Below are 20,444 nucleotides of genomic sequence, written 5' to 3'. Positions count from 1 at the left end.
TCCTTACCTGGTCTGGCCTACACGTGACTCCAGAGCCACAGTGATATGGTTGACTCTTAAGTGCCCTCTGAAATGGAGGGCTATTAGGGATGGACAATAAATGCTGGCCCAGCCAAAGACATCCACATCGCATGAATGAATAACTAAAAGAAACATAATGGATAGTCAATTGGTAGTATGGAACTTGAGTATTGCTGCTAAAAGATACATATTGTCAAAGATTTTCACCTAGCACTCATCAAGATAGAAGCAAGAGTACCAAATTTCAAAGGGAACAACAATATATATTGTGTGGGAAAGAAAGTGTTCGTTGGTTAGGAATCATAGAGGTTTACAGCTTGTAACCTCTGCCTGGTTTTGAGGCTGGCCTCGATCGTTGTGTGTGGCACTCTCCCTGTCCCAAATCTTAATTCCCCAGCGACGGAGTCTGAGCTTATGTCTCCAGATCATTAGTCTGGACCTCAGGCTTACTGGTCCAGCACGATGTTGTCATTAATCGCAGCATCGCTGGTACCGCAACCGAGAACAAAGTCTATCGCTGCCCTTCTTTTCCCCGTCCCGTTGCAGAGGCTCAGAATCTGCCACAATCTGCACGATATGGACTGCAGTGGGTAAAGAAAGCCTTCTCAAGCACAATTAGGTATGGGCAATTAATACCATAGAATCCTGCAGTGCAAAAGGAGGCCATTCGGCCCATCGAGTCAGCATGGACCATGATCCCACCCAGACCCTATTCCCATAACCCGATGCATTTGCCCTAGCTAGTCCACCTGACACCAAGGGGTAATTTAGCATGGATAATCAACCTAATCGCACACTTTTAGTCTGTGGGAGGAAACCGGAGCACCCGGAGGAAACCCAGGCAGACCCAGGGAGAACGTGCAAACTCCACACAGTCACCCAAGCCAGGAACTTAACCTGGGTCCCTGGCGCTGTGGGGAAGCGATGCTAACCACTGTGCCACTGTACCGCCCATTCACGCGATGCATGCCTATATCCCTTGAATGAATAAATAATTGCTTGTTAGTGACATCGAGGTTTACAGCATGGAAACAGGCCCTTTGGCCCAACTTGTCCATGCTGCTCAGTTTTTAACCACTAAACTAATCCCAATTGCCCGTGTTTGGCCCATATCCCTCTATACCCATCTTATCCATGTAACTATCTAAATGCTTTTTAAAAGACAAAATTGTACCCACCTCTACTGCTACCTCTGACAGCTTGTTCCAGACACTCACCACCCTCTGTGTGAAAAAATGGATGAGCATAGAAAGATCCCAGCTCTGGTACATGCCCAAACATCTGACTGATATTTTAATTCAACTACTACATAAATATGTTATAAAATCCCTCAACCTTTAAAACTTGCATCCAATTATGAAAGAACTTCTAACAAATATGTCTTCAAACATGGATTTTTGTAAACTATTTAAAATATAATTGAAGTATCTTGACAGATTAATTCATTAACTTAGTTTGTTCGAATGTATTTCATGTAAAGTGGCACGGTGGCGCAGTGTTTAGCACTGCTGCCTCACAGAGTCAGGGACCCAGGTTCGATTCCTGCTTGGGTCACTGTCTGTGTGGAGTTTGCACGTTCGCCCCATGTCTGCATGGGTTTCCTCTGGGTGCTCCGGTTTCCTCCCACAGTCCAAAGATGTGCGGGTTAGGTGGATTGGCCATGCTAAATTGTCCCTTAGTGTCACAAGATGCGGTGATAGTGTCCCAAGGGCGGCACAGTTGTTAGCACTGCCCGCCTCACAGCGCCAGGCACCCGGGTTCAATTCCAGCCTTGTTAGTCTGTGTGGAGTTTGTATGTTCTCCCTGTGTCTGCATGGGTTTCCTCCGGATGCTCCAGTTTCTTCCCACACTTCAAAAATGTACAGGTTAGGTGGATTGGCCATGCTAAATTGCCCCTTAGTATCGGGAGGACTAACTAGGGTAAATGCATGGGGTTTTGGGGATAGGGCCTGGGTGGGATTGTGGCTGGTCTCACTGTCTGTGCAGAGTCTGCACATTCTCCCCGTATCTGCGTGGGTTTCCTCCGGGTGCTCCGGTTTCCTCCCACAGTCCAAAGATGTGCAGGTTAGATGGATTGGCCATGCTAAGCTGCCACTTAGTGTCAGGGGGACTAGTTAGAGTAAATGCATGAGTTTATGGGGATAGGGCCTGGGTGGGATTGTGGTTGGAGCAAACTGAATGGCCAGACTCGATGGACCGAACAGCCTCCTTCTGCACTGTAGGGATTCTATGAACCTTCAATCCAAGAAATAACCTGATTAAAATCAGACATTTTATTTGGAATTATTGAAAATTCTAAAATGACCTTTTGCCTCCAGTTAAAGGTCATTCGTGTGTTTGAGATCTTGGTGGCCAATTCTGGACAGCTTGAGAACACTCTGTGCTTAGATCAGAATTTAACTCGAAGGTGTTGTATGTGCAAGAATAGTGAATTCGAAGTGGTTTGGCTTTCCCACCATTTTGCATTTAAATATTTTGCTTGGAGTGTGAATTGTGTACAGTAGGTGTCGATGGGGAGTGGTTTGGGAGGCTGGGGCCCTGTGTATTAGTCAAGGCTGCACATTTAAAAAGCTTGCTTGATTAGCCGTTCCATACAGTGGGAATTAACGGGAAGATATTTGGTGCATTGCAATTCCATTCTCCAGTCAGGATTTTGCCCACAGGAAAGTGAATTAATCTGGCATTGTACAGCTCCATCAAACTGCTGCTGTGTAAACCTGTTGAAGACTTTGTTTCTTTTCCACTCATTTTTATTTTTCGCGTAAAATGAGGTCCATCTGTATCTTCAGCCGAATGCAGAAGATTCCACTGCGTTGTTCAAGTGAGGGCAGGAAGTCTTTTGGTACCCAGTTATTTAGTTGGGTATTGGGAGACATGGTAGCACAGTGGGGGGTGGCACGGTGGCTAGCACTGCTGCCTCACAGCGTCAGGGACCCGGGTTCAATTCTGGCCTGGGGTCACTGTCTTGTGCAGAGTCTGCACATTCTCAGCGTATCTGCGTGGGTTTCCTCCAGCAGTCCAAAGATGTGGGGGTTAGATGGATTGGCCATGCTAAATTGCCCCTTAGTGTTGGGGGGTCGAGCTAGGGTAAATGTATGGGTTTATGGGGATAGGGCCTGAGTGGGATTCTGGTTGGACCAGACTCAATGGGCTGAACGGCCTCCTTCTGCACTTTAAGGATTCTATGATTAGCCGTACTAAATTGACCCTAGCGTCAGAGGGGCTAGCAGGGTAAATATCTCGGGTTGGACAGTCTGGGTGGGATTGTGGTCAGTGGAGACTTGAAAGGCCGAGTGGCCTTCTTCTGTAGGGATTCTATATTCCGCCTTCAACCAAAACTGACCAATCTCGTCAAATCACAGAATGGTTACAGCGCAGAAAGGAGGCTGTTTGGCCCATCATGTCTGTGCTGGCTCTCTGAAGGAGCAATCTGCCTAAGGGGGGGCACCATTCCCCCCACCTTCACTCTCTGGCCCTGCACATTTTTCCTTTTTTAGATAATAATCTGGTTTCCCTCTCGAGTGCTTCGATCACACGCTGAGGCAGTGCAATCCAGACCCTAACAGCTCCCTGCCTGAAAACATTTCCCCACATCGCTATTCATTAGAATAGAATCATAGAACCTACAGTGCAGAAAGAGGCCCTTCGGCCCATCGAGTCTGGTTCTTTTACCAATTATCTTAAATCAGCACCCTCTGGTTCTCAATTCTTCCACTAATGGGAACAATTTCTCCCCATCAACTCTGTCTGTGTGGGTTTCCTCCGGGTGCTCCGGTTTCCTCCCACAGTCCGAGAGACGTGCTGGTTAGGGTGCATTGGCTGTGCTAAATTCTCCCTCAGTGTACGGCGACTAGGAGATTTTCACAGTAACTTGATTGCAGTGTTAATGTAAGCCTACTTGTGACACTAATCAATACATTTTAAAATGAGAAAGGCCCTATCACATCTACCGTCACTTCCCTTTCACACACAGGCTTCCTGATCATCGCATCTCGTTGTGTAAAAAATATTCATGCCTCATATCCCACCCCCTACACCTTGAATTTGTTGCCAGCCATCTAATGCGCATACAATAAATCCCTATTGTGCAAAAGGAGGCCATTCAGCCCATTGAGTCTGTACTGAACACAATCCCACATAGGCTCTATCTCCTTAACCCTTAACCCCATACATTTACCCTAGTCCCCCTGTCAATAAGGGGCAATTTAGCATGGCCAATCCATCTAACTCGCAAATCTTTGGACTGTGGGAGGAAATCAGAGTACCCAGAGGAAATCCCCGCAGGAGAACGTGCAAACTCAACACACACAGTGACCCAAACCAGGAATCGAACCCGGGTCCCTGGTGCTGTGAGGCTGCAGTGCTAACCACTGTGCCACTGTGCTGCACTAACTCTTAACCCCCTCTCCTCTGGTTAATAACCCTTGTGCCAAATAGTTTCTCACAACCTACTTGGCTAAAACCCATTTTAGGGACTAGAAACAGAAGTTAGAGCCAGAAGGTTTGATTGATGGAATAGGCTGCATTCGAAAAGAGAAAGAAATAAAGTCAAAAATAGGACACAAAACTTTCAGAGAGAATGGGAGGCAAAGGGTAACATAGGGGAAGCAGAAGCCAGGCAGGACATCTCTGCAGGGGTCCCTCAGGGTTAATGTTCCAGGCCCAACCATCTTCAGCTGCTTCATCAATAATCTTCCTTCCAAGGTCAGAAGTGGGGATGTTCACTGATGATTGCACAATGTTCAACACTATTTATAACCCCTCAGATACTGAAGCAGGCCATGTCCAAATGCTGCAAGATCTGGACAATATCCAGGCTTGTGCTAACAAACGGCAAGTAACATTCACAAGTGTCGGGCAATGACCGTCTCCAACAAGAGAGGATCTAACCATTTATTCTTTGACATTCAATGGCATTACCATCGCAGAATCCTCCACTATCAACATTCTGGGGGTTACCATTGATCAGAAGCTGAACTGGACTAGCCATATAAACACAGAGGCAACAAGAGCAGGTCAAAGGCTAGGAATCCTGTGGTGAGTAACTCATCTCCTGACTTCCCAAAGCCTGCCCACCATCTACAAGGCACAAGTCAGGAGTGTAATGGAGCACTTTCCACTTGCCTGGATGGGTGCAGCCTCAAGAATCTCAACGCCATCCAGGACAAAGCAGCCCATTGCTACCCCTTCCACAAACCTCTACTACCTATGAATATTGTGTGTACCATCTCCAAAGTGCACTGTAGGAACCCACCAAGATTCCTTAGGCCTTCTAACACCACAACCGCTACCATTTAGAAGGACAAGTGGAGCAGATACCTGGGAACAGAGGTTCCTCTCCAAGTCACTCCCTATTCTGGCTTGGAAATGCATTGCCATTGCTTCACTGGGCCATAATCCTGGAACTCCCTCCCTAACCGCACTGTGAGTGTACCTACACCTCAGGGACTGCATCGATTCAAGATGGCAGCTCACCACCACCTTCTCAAAGGCAACTAGGGATGGGCAATAAACGCTGGACTAGCCAGCGACCTCACACCCTGTAAAATGAAATTTAAAAACTTAACATTGAGTCCCGAGGGCTGTTAGCTGCCCGATCGGAAGATGAGATGCTGTTCCACCGGCTTGCGTTGGGCTTTACTGGAGCATTGCAGCAGGCCAGGGACGGACGGGCATGAGTTAAAATGGGGCAAGCAACAGGAAGGTTGGGGTCATGCTTGCGGACTGAGTGAGGGTGTTCTGCAAAGCAATCCCCCAGATGAGAAATTGGAATAATGTCTGAGAATCCAAACAGTAATATTTGATGAAGAGTTATCTCAAAATGTTGGCTTTATTCTCTCCTCACAGATGCTGTCAGACCTGCTGAGGTTTTCCAGCATTTCCTGTTTCTGAATAATATTGCTTACTTCAACTTTAATTTGTTCATCAAATATTCGGCTCTTGAGAATGACCGGAATCCATCCTGTTGTTGTAGGGTATTCCAGGACCATCAGGTCCTCCAGGAGCCAAAGGAGTCCAAGGAGAGCCAGTAAGTACTTTTATAAATTGTTTCACAGGAGCCCAGACTGTATGGAAGAGATATTTAATCAGGAGGGAGACAATCCATATTGTACTTAATAACTACGGAGAGGACATTCGGAAAAACGGTAGTGTAATATCAGAGGGTAGGTTCTAGATTTTTGGAACCAGATCCATCCTCTAGAAGCCCTGATTTATCAAAACTACCTAACTGTGTATTTGACATATTCATACAAGGGCTTAGAAATATAGAAACGTAGAAACAAGAATACAAAAAGGTATAAAAGTCTGAGATCAGGTACCAACCAACTTAAGAGCAGCTTCTTCCCTGTTGCTGTCAGACTTTTGAATGGACCTACCTTATATTAAGTTGATCTTTCTCTACACCCTAGCTATCACTGCATTCTGCACTCTCTCCTTTCCTTTCTCTATGAATGGTACGTTTTGTCTATATAGCGTGCAAGAAACAATACTTTTCACTGTATACTAACACATGTGACAATAATAAATCAAATCAAATCCCTCCATTTCAATCAGCGTCCTTTTTTTTCCTGACCATATTTGGTCCTCTCCTGTTCCTGCATCTAGTTGCTGCTCCTTGGTCATGCCATCCATTCATATCTCATTGGCGTGTAAACCGTAACCCTCTGGGATGCCTCTGCAGTCAGACTGACACCTGACATCAGTAATGGATGAACTGTAACCTCTTCCAATTAAACATGGGACATCTGATGCTGCTGTCTCCATCCCTGACCCTGCCCACTGTCTGAGAGTTTACCAGATTGTTAACAACCTTGTCGTCCTGTTTGACCTTGTACTCTCTCCCTCTCTGGCGAGTCTTTGACAGGGGGAGGTGGCCCACCATTGACCACTGGTGGAATCTTCTGATCCAGCCGCTGTTGATGGGATTTCACATTGAATCCACCCCACGCCACCAGGAAGCCTGCGGCGGGAGGGCACCATCGGCGGGACCGGAAAATCCTGCCGGCGTGAAGAGTCGGAAGATCCCATCCCAATTGTCGGATGTGATTCCATGGTTGGGTGGCACTTGATGAACAATCCTGAGTTCACTTCTTCCCTAGGGTAGAAAAGTCAAGTACTAGGGGATATTGGTTTCAGGTGCGTGGGGAAAAGTTTAGAGGAGATGTGTGAGGCAGGTGTTTTATACAGAGGGTGGTGAATGTCTGGAACTCGCTGCCCGGGGAGGTGGTGGGAGCAGGTACAATAGCGGCATTTAAGGGGCAGTTGGACGTACATGAATAGGATGGGAATGGAAGGATCTGGACTCCGTAAGTGCGTGTGGTTTTAGTTTCAGCAGGCATTGCATAATTAATAAAAGCAAATCACATCTAACGATCGGGATGGGATCTTCCGGCTGTTCGGCTGCTTTGACTAAGGGTCGTCTGGACTCGAAACGTCAGCTCTTTCCTCTCCTTACAGATGCTGCCAGACCTGCTGAGATTTTCTCTTTCGGCCAGCAGCTTGGAGGGCCGAATGGCCTGTTCCTGTGCTGTACTGTTCTTCATTCTTTGCTCGCTAATGCCTCTCTTTTTGGTGATATTTAATTGGAATAGCTAAGTCCAGGCCAGCTCGGAGAGGTGGAACTGTAAAAGCACCTCCCAGGCCAACATCTCCACCTCACTGTCTTCATGCTGTACACAGTAATAAGTCTCACAACACCAGGTTAAAGTCCAACAGGTTTATCTGGTAGTAAAACCCACGAGCTTTCGGAACGCTGTTCCTTCCTCAGGGGAGAGTTGAACTCTCCACTCATTGATGAAGGAACAGCGTTCCGAAAGCTTGTGGGTTTTACTGCCAAATAAACCTGTTGGACTTTAACCTGGTGTTGTGAGACTTATTACTGTGTTTACCCCAGTCCAATGCCGGCATCTCCATATTAATGCTGTACACCCAGCATAATCTGTCCACAGCACCCACATCATGCATCTCTCTCAATTCACCAGAGCCCTGGCAGTGCTGCCTCCTCTGGGTGTGAATAAGCTGAAATTCCTCTGGTTTAATACAAACAACCTCAGCGGAAGTGTTGGAGACCACTCACCTGCTCGCTGACTAACTAAAGAACCTATGACGCAGTGTCTGAAAATTAACTGTATCCAGCTGTACAGCATGGTCATTACAACAAAATTAACAATGTAAAGAGCAATCCTCCCAATTTAAATCAGCAGTGTGCGTTCTTTATGGTAATTGATGCCAGCGATTCACGTCTGCTCAGTGATTTGTACCTGAACAATTATCATGAACAAATGATAGGGCAGCACGATGTCACAGTGGTCAGCACTGCTGCCTCACAGCGCCAGAGAACCCGATTCAATTCCGGCCTTGGGTGACTGTCTGTATGGAGTTTGCACATTCTCCCCGTGTCGGTGTGGGTTTCCTCCAGGTACTCCGGATTCCCTCCCACTTTCCAAAGATGTGCGGGTTAGATGGATTGGGCATGCTAAATTTCCCCATAGTGTCCCAAAATGTGTAAGTTAGGTGGATTGGCCGTGCTAAGTTGCCCCTTAGTGTCCCAAGCTGTGTAGATTAGATAGATTGGCCATGCTAAATTGCCCCTCGGTGTCCCAAGACGTGTAGATTAGATAGATCGGCCACGCTAAATTGCCCCGCAGTTGTCCAAGGTATGCAAGTTAGATGGATTGGCCATGCTAAATTGTCCCTTAATATCCAAAGATGTATAGGTTAGGGGATAAGTACGTGGGGTTAAGGGAATGAGGCTGGGGGTGGGTCTGGGACAGATGATTTTTGGAGAGTCAGTGCAGATCCGATAGACCGAATGACCTTCTTCTGCACCACAGGGATTTTATGAAATAACTGTTTAATTGAAAATTCTTCATAAACAGGTGAAGGCTTCAAATGTAAAAATCTTTTAACCCCTTTGTTTACTTTTGCAGGGACCACCGGGAGTGGAGGGGATCATTGGGGTGCTGGGGGAGATGGGGCCAAAGGTAAAATGCTTTTAAAGTACTTTTCCTGATGTATGTGGGAATGCTGTGAAATTGTGCTCTGACTGGACAACAAGAGAAATATTCAGTGTATTACTGGTCAGATATGTCATTGATGTGTGAGGTACCCATTTGTAGGGAGGTCTTGTGGTGCAGTGGGTAGCATCCCTGCCTCTGAACCAGAAGCTTGGGGTTCGAGTCCCACCCCAGCACTTGGTGGTCAAAGAAGGTGCGTTCGTAATGAGGTCAAACCTGTGTGTCAACCTGTAAAACCCTTCCAAACACGCCAATGGCTGGCTGTAAGCAGGAGAGACTCCTAGTCAGCCACACTTGATGTGGAGTGGCGCCCCCTCAAGTTATAACCCTCTGGCGACAGACTAGCAACCTGCTCCAGGAATTACTATAGCTGGAAAAAGACAAAAAGTCTGCCTGAGGTAAGGGAAAGAGAATTGGAATGGCCCCATTTATAGACTGTCCTACAATGGCCTAGTGGTATTATTGCTGGATTATTAATCCAGAAACTCAGCTAATATCCTGGGGACCCAGGTTCGAATCCTGCCATGACAGGTGGTGGAATTTGAATTCACTAAAGATATCTAGAATTAAGTATCTACTGATGACCATGAAACCATTGTCAGAAAAACCCGACAATCTGGTTCACTGATGTCCTTTAGGGAAGGAAATCTGCCCTCCTTACCTAATTGTGGCTCCAAAGCCACAGCAATGTGGTTGACTCCCAACTGCCCTCCAACGGCAACTAGGGATGGGTAATAAATGCTGGCCAGCCAGTGACGCCCATGTCCCAGGAGTGAGTAGAAAAAGTATTGTGTCGGGATGGGGTGGGGGCTGCGTTGAGTGGAGAGAGGCAGGTCATTATTCAAGTCGGGAACTGCATACGAATGTTCATCCTTAAATCTCTACCAATTCTTATTTCCAAAACACAACACCCGATTCTCTGAATAAAGGGTAAAGCGCCAATAGAAATGGGATTAAGATGATGGGCGGAATTTATTGGCACATCCATAAGAACATAAGAACATAAGAAATAGGAGCAGGAGTAGGCCATCTAGCCCTTCGAGCCTGCCCCGCCATTCAATAAGATCATGGCTGATCTGTCGTGGCTCAGTTCCACTTTCCCGCCCTCTCCCCATAACCCTTAATCCCCTCTCTTATCAAGAACCCACCAACCCGCTTCTTAAAAATATTTAGCGAGGCAGCCTCCACCACTTCAACGGGCAGAGAATTCCAGAGATTCACCACCCTTTGAGTGAAGAAGTTCCTCCTCAACTCCGTTCTAAACCGCCTCCCCTTTATCTTGAGGCTGTGCCCCCTAGTCCTACTGTCTTTTTTGAGCGGGAAGAGTCTCTCCACCTCTCCGCCTGAGCTTCATACGATCCCGCCTGAGGCTAACCGAAAATGCCGTTCTCCGAGCCTCCCCCAGCCCCGGAATCGGGGGCGGGCGTGCCGGTAAAATTCCGGCTGATGTGACAAAGATGTGAAGGTATTAGAGAACGTGCAGGAAAGATTGACGGGAGTGGGAATGAGGTCATTTGGTTTGCCCTGGGTAGATTAGAGCAGCTGGAGTTACCGTCCTTAGAGAACAGCACGTTAAGAGGAGGTTTGATGGAAGCTTTCAAAATCGTGCAGGGTGGGGACAGAGCGGATGGGAAAAATCTGTTCCCAGCGGCGGAAACCAGAGAGACACGGGGCAGATGTTTAAGATCTGGAACGCTCCGTCTGAGAGTATGCTGGAGACAGGTTTGACCGGGAATTGGATTATTAATCTAAAGAGGAAGATTGTGCAGGGTTACGCAAAAATTAGAAGCAGAAGTAGGCCATTCGGCCCTCCGAGCCTGCTGTGCCATTTGTATAATCATGGCAACTCTGCTCACGGCTTCAACTCCACCAACTGATCGAGTTGAAAGACAAGCAAAGAACGGAGAAAAGTACAGCACAGGAAAAGACCCTTCGGCCCTCCAAGTCTGTGCCGATCATGATGCCCCAACTAAACTAAATAAAAAACCTTCTGCCCTTACTCGGTGTGTATCCCTCTATTCCCTCCCTATTCATGTACACATCCAGATGCCTCTTAAATGTTGCTAATGTTCCTGCTTCCACCACCGCCTCTGGCAGCGCGTTCCAGGCACCCATCACCTTTCAGTGAAAAACTTCCCCCACACCTCTCCCCTAAACTTTCACCCTCTCATCTTGAACCTGTGCCCCCCCCCTCGTAATTGACCCTTCCACCCTGGGGAGAAAAGCCTCTGACTATCCACCCTGTCTGTGCCCCTCATAATTTTGTAGATCTCTATCAGGTCTCCCCTCAGTCTCTGTCTTTCCAGTGAAAACAATCCTAGTTTATTCAACCTCTCCTCATAGCCAACACCCTCGAGACCAGGCAACATCCTGGTGAACCTTCTCCAAAGCTTCCTTCTAGTAGCGTGGCGACCAGAACCGCACGCAATAGTCCAAATTCGATCTTTCCCAGCTTGTATTATTTAGAATCCTGCCTCTAAAAAAATCCAGAATATACAATCCAATTCCTGACCCCAAACTGTGAGCAGCTACCCTGAAATTGGTGCCACTGGAGGAAGGCGGAGGGTGAATTGCTCATTCGGGAAGCTGGCATGGGCACGAGGGGTTGAATGGCCTGTGCTGTATCAATTCAGTGATTCAGGGAAGAATTGTACAACACAAGGTTCGCTCACAGTAGCAAAGAAAGCAGAAAACATGATGCGTATTGACGGCTTATATCAACGAGTTCCAACTTTGGCTCCAGCTCTGGTTTTCCCTCTCAATTCTTCTCAGTTGTTCTGCTGGACTCGAAACTGGGTCCACTTGCCACACATCCCATTTACATTCAAGTCATAACATTGGACACTGAAGGCTGTTTCTGATTTCTTCCGCTCTCTCTCTGTTTTACAGGGGCTTCCTGGTCCTATTGGTGAGCCTGGACTCACAGGTGAACCAGGAGCGAAGGTATGATTTTCTAATCATCCCGCACTGATTTTCTATGGATAATGGGGGCTTTTGTTTTGCAGCCTGGCTCCTTCATTACAACCCAGTCCAACTGGGCAGTCAGACAGAATAAGCCGGAGTTCCTACAGCGGCCTCCATTCTTCTTGCAAAGGCAGGCAGAAGCGCCCTCACAGTAACTCTCTGTGTGCACAAAGCTTGCGTTCCAGTTGCAAAAATATGCACCTGTTTTTTATCAGATAAAAAACTGATTTTCAGGAAGTGTCGATTTCTGAATGATAGAAAGCAAAATTGGAGAAAGAAACATACACACATATACACACACACACATACACACAAACACATACACACACATACTCACAGACACACACACTCTCACACACTCACTCACTTACAGACTCACACACAGACACACACTCACAGACACACACACATACACACACACTCACAGACACACACAAACTCACACACTCACTCACACAGACTCACACACTCACTCACGCAGACTCACACACTCACTCAGACTCAGACACGTATATACACACACACACACAAACTCACACACTCACTCACAGACTATCACACACACACCCCCACATTCTCACACACAGATACAGATACACTCACTCACTCACAGACACACACACACACACACACTCACACAAGGTGCTCACTTCTCCAACAGGGCTGGGATAAAGCAGGAGTTATCAGGCAGGAAGAATTTTCCGGTTCCCGAATTTCCATTTCCACAACCGGAATACCGGCTTCCAGCAAAGTTTACTCAGGGCCAGATGTGAAATCTGCAGCAGCAGAAATTTCTGAATAATTGTTTTCAAAAATCCCTTACGATCTGTTAGTAACATGTTTATTCATGATGTGAGTTGCGGCAAATAATTCAATACCTGACATTAAAGGAAACATTCTTGCTGTTCCTTTCACTCTGTGCCCTTCTAAAGACTTAAGGTGAGATTTTCTGCCCTCCATCCATGCATCCCTCCCTCTCTCCCTCCTCCCCTCTCCTTTCTTCCCTCCCTCCTTCCTTCTCTCCCCCCTCCCTTCTTTTGTTCCTTCTCTCCCTCCCTCCCTTAATCCTTCCTTAGTTCCTCCCTCACTCTGTTCTTCCCTTGGTTCCTTCCTTTCTTCCGTCCCTCCCTCCCTTTGTCTTTCCTGCCCTTCCCTCCCACCTTTCTTCCCTCCCTCCCTCCATCCTTCCTTCCCTCTCTCCTTCCTTCCCTCACTCTGTCCTTCCCTCCCCCTTCCTTCGTCCTTCCTCCATTCCTTCCTTCCTTCCCTCCTTCTTTGCCTCTTTCTCCTTCCTTTCTTCTCTCCAGTCTCTAAATCGATAAGTCTACAGGATTTTGCCTTGCACTGTACCCTCTGCCACCAGGACCACACTGTGTGGGGGTGGGGGGAGTTGGAGGTAGGGGCTGGGGAGGGACTGGAAGACGCAACCAGCACAAGTTCTGGAAAATCTGGGCTTCAGTGAGTTAAATTTGCTGCCTTGGACAAGATTCACAACACAGCAGGACCAGCCAGCTCTTTGACATTGCTGTATCTGAATGAGGACTCAATCTGTGTCTCAACCCCATTTAACCACCGTTTTGTCCACGTTACTCAGTAGCCACGCCGAACAAAAATCTATTGACCACATCCTGAAAATTCCAATTAACTCAGCATCCACAACCCTTTGGAAGAGGAATCCCAGAGTCGGCATGAAATCCTTCCTCATTTCACTCTCCGTGGCCTGGTTCGGATTTTCAGAGCACGCACTCTTGGATTGAATTCTCCCAGTGGAGGAAATAGCTTGTTGCTTTTAACATTTGTCATTTTGAACACCATTATTCGATTACACTCCACTTTCTAAACTCCAGGGAATATTCGCCGACTTTTTCCAGACTCAGGTTATAGTTTAACCTATTAAATCCTGGTATAGTGCCTGTGAATCTGCACTGCACCCTTCCCAGTGCACCCTCTCTGCCACGGGCAGCACTGTGGCGCAGTGGGTGGCACTGCTGCCTCACAGCGCCAGGGGCCCAGGTTCAATTGCAGCCTCGGGTGGAGTCTGCATGTTCTCCTTGTGTCTGCGTGGGTTTCCTCCGGGTGCTCCAGTTTCCTCCCACATTCCAAAAATATGTGGGTTTGGTCCATTGGCCATGCTAATTTGCCCCTTGGTGTCCAAAGATGTGCAGGTTAGGGGGCCTGGCCATGCTAAATTGCCCCTTAGTGTCCAAAGATGTGCAGGTTAGGGGGCCTGGCCATGCTAAATTGCCCCTTAGTGTCCAAAGATGTGCAGGTTAGGGGGATTGGCCATGCTAAATTGCCCCTTAGTGTCCAAAGATGTGCAGGTTAGGGGGACTGGCCATGCTAAATTGCCCCTTTGTGTCCAAAGATGTGCAGGTTAGGGGGATTGGCCATGCTAAATTGCCCCTCAGTGTTCAAAGAAGTGCAGGTTAGGGGGCCTGGCCATGCTAAATTGCCCCTTAGTGTCCAAAGATGTGCAGGTTAGGGGGATTGGCCATGCTAAATTGCTCCTTAGTGTTCAAAGATGTGCAGGTTAGGGGGACTGGCCATGCTAAATTGCCCCTTAGTGTCCAAAGATGTGCAGGTTAGGTGGATTGGCCATGCTAAATTGCCCCTTAGTGTCCAAAGATGTGCAGGTTAGGGGGATTGGCCATGCTAAGTTGCCCCTTAAAGTCCAAAAATGTGTGGTTTAGGTGCACTGACAATGCTAAATTGCCCCTTTTTGTCAGGGAGATTAGCAAGGTAAATACATGAGATTACGGGATAGGGCCTGGACGATATTGTGGTCTGTGTAGACTCGATGGGCTGAATGGCCTCCTTCTGCACTGTAGGGATTCGCTAACTCTATGATATATATTTCCCGAGGCATAGTGACCAAAACTGAATACAGAATTTCAGGTATAGCCTGGTCAGGATTAGAATGAAAGCGTCACTTTTGAATTCCGGTCTCCTTGTGATAATGGCCACCATTCCCTTAGTCTTTTTGCCCCTGTAAAACTGAGTGGTTTTATATCTGGATCCCTTTGCTCCTTTACAACACTGATGATCTAGGTGGCCCTTTAGGAGGATGAGAGGGGATCTGATCATGATATATAAAATTTTAAAAGGGATCGATAAAGCAGATGTAGACCAAATGTTTCCCCTTGTGGGGCAATCCAGAACAAGAGGTCGCAGGTATAGGCTGAGGGGCGATAGATTTAAAACTGGAATGAGGAAGAGCTACTTCTTGCAGAGGGGGGGTGAATTTGCAGAACTCGCTGCCCCGTAGCGCGGTGGAGTCTGAATCATTGAATGATTTCAAGAAGGTTTCAAGAACCCTTTCTAATATAAAAAGGGATAAAGGGATATGGGGAATAGGTGGGGAGGTGGATTAGAGACCAGGGAGAGATCAGCCATGATCTGATTGAATGGTGGAGAAGGCTCGAAGGGCTGAATTTGCCCACTTCTGCTCCTAATTCCTATGTCTCAATGCCTCTTGCTGTTAAGGAAACATTCCAGTGTGTCTGCTTTAGATCCATTTGATGGGCCTCACGTTTCCCTGTGTTGCAAATTCGCTGCTGTTCTGCTAATCCCCTGAGACTACGCACGTCTCTTTGTAATTTCATCTTCCCACCCAGTCAGGTTACTGTACCTCCAAGTGTCCGGTACAATCATGGATATACAACTCTCCATTCCATTATCTATAGAACTATGGGATCCCTACAATGCAGAAGGAAGCCATTTGGCCCATTGAGTCTGTACCGACTCTCTTACCCTAGACCATGCCCCACATCCTATACCTGTGAACCACACATCTACCATGGTTAATCCACTGAACACCTTCGGACTATAAGGGACAATTTAATGTGACCAATCCACCTAACCCGCACATCTTTGGGACTGTGGAAGGAAACCAGAGCACCCGGAGGAAACCCACGCAGATAATGGGAGAGTGTGCAAACTCTGCACAGACAGTCAAAAAATTATAGAATCCCTACAGTGCTGAAGAGGCCATTCGGCCCATCGAGTCTATGCCGACTCTCTGACAGAGTATCCCTATCCCCATAACCCCACACGTTTATTGTGGCTAATCCATCTAATCTACTCATCTTGGGACAGTAAGGGGCAATTTAGCACAGCCAATCCATCTAACCTTCATATCTTTGGGACTGTGGGAGGAAACCAGAGCACCCAAAGGAAACCCACGCAGACACAGGAAGAATGTGCAATCTCCAACAGACAGTGACCTGAGGCCGGAATCAAACCCGGGTCCCTGGCACTGTGAGGCAGCAGTGCTGCCCAAGCACTAATTTGATTTATTATTGTCACATGCATTAACATACAGTGAAAAATATTGTTTCTTGTGTGCTATACAGACAAAGCATACTGTTCATAGAGAAGGAAAGGAGAGAGTGCAGAATGTAGTGTTCCAGTCATAGCTAGGGTGTAGAGAAAGATCAACTTAATGTGAGGTAGGTGCATTCAAAAGCCTGACAGCACCAGGGAAGAAGCTGTTCTTGAGTTGGTTGGTACGTGACCTCAGACTTTTGTATCTTTTTCCCGACGGAAGAAGGTGGAAGAGCTTATATGGCCAATCCACAGGTGATTTGGTCCACCTTGTTGTCCAACAAGGGGCATACACGCGGTGGGTTGTACGAGGGCTACTCTTGGATGTTGCTTTGAGAGTTGCCTAGTGCTTCGCGTCATTAGTGTACGCTTAAACTGGACCATCTGACGGGCAACATGACAGCTCAGTGACTATCACTGTTTGCTGTGCAGATTCATGGATTTGGGCCGGTGTCTGCGGGAGTTTGCGCATTCTCCCTGTGCTTGCGTGGGTTTTCTCCGGGTGCTCCGGTTTCCTCCCACACCCCAAAAACGTGCTCTTAGGCTGATTGGTGCAACAAATTGCCCCTAAATTAGTCTTCCCTCAATCTTCCCCAATAGTCGTAGACAAAGGTCAAGGGTAGAGGGGGGCACTCATAATGTTAACATGGAGGCACGGGCTCGTTGGGCCGAAGGGCCTGTTTCCCGTGCAGTGTTGTTCTTTGTTCTTTGTATGTTGTAAAGCTGAGACCTCAGTGTGGCTCCATGTCCTATAGCTGCCTCCAATCCCATGCAATCCTGTTTCCCCTTGTTCGGAATCTTAACACATGCTGTCTGGAAGACCATCTGGACAATACCTGTCAACTCTCCCCTATCCACCGTGCTTTTTTTTTAATTTGATTTATTATTGTCACATGTATTAGTAGACAGTAAAAAAAATATTGTTTCTTGTGCACTAAAAAGAGCATACCGTTCGTAGAGAAGGAAACAAGAGACCGCAGAATGTAGTTTTACAGTCATAGCTAGGGTGTAGAGGAAGATGGGAATGATGATTAACACTGCTGCCTCACAGCACCAGGGACCGGGTTTGATTCCTGGCTTGGTTCGCTGTCTGTGCGGAGTTTGCATGTTCTCCCCGTGCCTGCGTGGGTTTCCTCCGGGTGCTCCGGTTTCCTCCCACAGTCTGAAAGACGTGCTGGTTAGGTGCATTGACCTGAACCGGAGTGCAGCGACTAGGGAAATTTCGCAGTAACTTCATTGCAGTGTTAATGTAGGCCTTACTTGTGACCAATAAGTTAACTTTGATCAACTTAATGCGAGATAGGTCCATTCAAAAGTCTGACGGCAGCAGGGAAGAAGCTGTTCTTGAGTCGGTTGGTACGTGACCTCAGACTTTTGTATCTTTTTCCCAAAGGAAGAAGGTGGAAGAGAGAATGTCAGGGGGTGTGTGGGGGTCCTTAATTATATTGGCTGCTTTGCCGAGGCAGCGGGAAGTGTGGACAGAGTCAATGGATGGGAGGCCTGACAATTGACTCAGAATAAGGAAAAGGGTTTTGAATTTTAGCTGTGGAATTCCAGGAGTTAACCCGGCCACTTTTGGGAAATTGATTTTCGCTCCTCAATTTTGGAAGGCTGGATATCCTTTTAATAGTTATGAATCACAGTTTGACTGTGTTATTTGCTTTCCTGCAAAACACACCAGATCTTTTATAAAATTTATAAGGATGTTAATACTTTCTTTAAAGTACTCTGCGTCCAAAAATAAACACAGTTATTCTGCCAGGAAGCTGAAACTATTTTGGACAAGACTTTAGCTGCTGTTTACTTCGCTTGTTGAAAACTATAAGGACACAGGAGGGAAATACTGGCCAAGGTTGAGGACATTATAAGTGAATTTACATTTCTAATGTTTGGCATTCATACAAAGATGAACTAAAAACTAAGCTAACGCTAAAATATTTTGATGTAACAAGGTTAGCATTGTTTTGTAGTTGTTTGGTAGGACAGGTCTCGAGTATCATTCAAAAAGACACGTGCCGTCGAAGCTTTTCATACTTCACTCATCAGGACAAGAATACCAAATTGTTAAGAGAGCAACAATTTTATACTACATGAGAGTATAATGCAGTGTAGACTCTTATTCCCTTTATAATCAGAAATGTTTGCAAATTGATTTTATGCTAATCAGGTTAATGAGAACATAGAACATTACAGTGCAGTACAGGCCCTTTGGCCCTCGATTTTGCACCGACCAGTGGAACCAATGAGATGCCACTTAGAATCATACAATCCCGACAGTGCATTCAACCCATCAAACCTTTATTTTATTACTGTCACAAGTAGGCTTATATTACATTAGGCTTACATGGGGCGGCATGGTGGCACAGTGGTTAGCACTGCTGCCTCACAGCGCCAGGTTCGATTCCTGGCTTGGGTCACTGTCTAAGTGCAGTTTGCACATTCTCCCCGTGTCTGCGTGGGTTTCCTCCAGGTGCTCCGGTTTCCTCCCACAGTCTGAAAGTTGTGCTGGTGAGGTGCATTGACCTGAACAGCTGTCGGAGTGTGGTAACTAGGGGAATTTCACAGTAACTTCATTGAAGTGTTAATGTAAGCCTTACTTGTGACACTAATAAATAAATAAGCTGTAAACTTTAAACATTAACACTGCAATGAAGTTACTGTGAAAATGCTGAGTTGCCACACTCTGGCATCTGTTTTGGTACACTGAGGGAGAATTTAGCACGGCCCAGCACATCATTTAGACTGAGGGAGGAAACTGGAGTACCCGGAGTACTGAAGCCCACGCAGACACAGGGAGAATGTGCAAACTCCGCTCAGACAGTGACCCAAGCCGGGAATCGAACCCAGGTCCCTGGCACTACAAGGCAGCAGTGCTAATCACCGTGCCAGCCACCTTTAAAGCTGATGTGGCCCTAACTTAAATCCATCCCAAAATACTACAATCATACTAAACACATGGTGACAAATAGCAAACCAAAACATCTCCAGCATTTTCTGTTGTTATTTTAATTTTCAAAAGTAGCTGTAATACCTGTTGTGACCTCAAGTTTGTTACCAGCAATATATGGTCTGAGAAAACACGACTACACGCTCCAATCATTGGCTCTTACTGAGGCTCCTCCCCAGCCCAGGACATCCACACTTGCACACCTTTGACTTGGCTTCCATACAGCCTATTACATAGCCCTAATAAATCAGTCCTTTGAAGGGGCGACATTCCCATGGTAGTTTTCCAAATGTGAGTTGGACGTCTTACTATCCAGCTTAGAGTTAGCAGCAGCATAGCGTCATCGAGGTTTACAGCATGGAAACATCACCCTTCGGCCCAATTTGTCCATGCCGTCCCAGTTTTTACACCCCTAAGCTAGTCCCAATTGCCCATATTTGGCCCATATCCCTCTATACCCATCTTACCCATCTAACTGTCCGAATGCTTTTTAAAAGACAAAATTGTACCCGCCTCTACTACTACCTCTGGCAGCTCGTTCCAGACACTCATCACCCTCTGTGTGAAAAAATTGCCTCTCTGGACACTTTTGTATCTCTCCCCTCTCACCTTAAACCTATGGCCTCTAGTTTTAGACTCCCTTATCTTTGGGAAAAGATATTGACTATCGAGCTGATCTGTGCCCCTCATTATTTTATAGACCTCTATAAGATCACCCCTCAGCCTCCTGTGCTCCAGAGAAAAAAGTCCCGAACTATCCAGCCTCTCTTTAAACCATCAAGTGCCGGTGGCATCCTAGTAAATCTTTTCTGCACTCTTTCTAGTTTAATAATATCCTTTCTATAATAGGGTGACCAGAACTGTACACAATATTCCAAGTGTGGCCTTACCAATGTCCTGTACAACTTCAACAAGACGTCCCAACTCCTGTATTCAATGTTCTGACCAATGAAACCAAGCATGCCGAATGCCTTCTTCACCACTTTGGCACAAGGCACGTTCTGAGAATGATCCCTGTGTTTACATGGTAGGAGGCTTTTGTGAATTCTCCCCACGTCACGGCAACAGGAGGAGGAGCCTCTGGATGGACAACAAACATAGGTTCTGACAGATTATGTTTAATCTAAATTGGGACAGAAATTTGGATTAAATTCCAATTTAATTTGGAAATT

The 20,444-nt window shown here is 46.7% G+C and overlaps 1 protein-coding gene across 1 annotated transcript in view; it reads left to right on the top strand.

The window, feature by feature from the left end:
* col27a1b (collagen, type XXVII, alpha 1b) overlaps positions 1–20,444 on the top strand; it is a 576,392-nt gene that overhangs the window by 420,673 nt on the left and 135,275 nt on the right. Inside the window, exons 32-34 of the mRNA XM_080211775.1 lie at positions 5,996–6,049; positions 8,952–9,005; positions 11,928–11,981. Coding sequence (XP_080067901.1) covers positions 5,996–6,049; positions 8,952–9,005; positions 11,928–11,981 — 162 coding nt within the window. The remainder of the gene's footprint in view (positions 1–5,995; positions 6,050–8,951; positions 9,006–11,927; positions 11,982–20,444) is intronic.

The sequence above is a fragment of the Carcharhinus amblyrhynchos genome, chromosome 25 (assembly GCF_965287045.1).
Source record: "Carcharhinus amblyrhynchos chromosome 25, sCarAmb.v2.hapA, whole genome shotgun sequence".
Lineage (NCBI taxonomy): Eukaryota > Metazoa > Chordata > Chondrichthyes > Carcharhiniformes > Carcharhinidae > Carcharhinus > Carcharhinus amblyrhynchos.
Note: the sequence above shows the minus strand (reverse complement) of the source record. Positions and strands in the feature narration are given on the sequence as shown.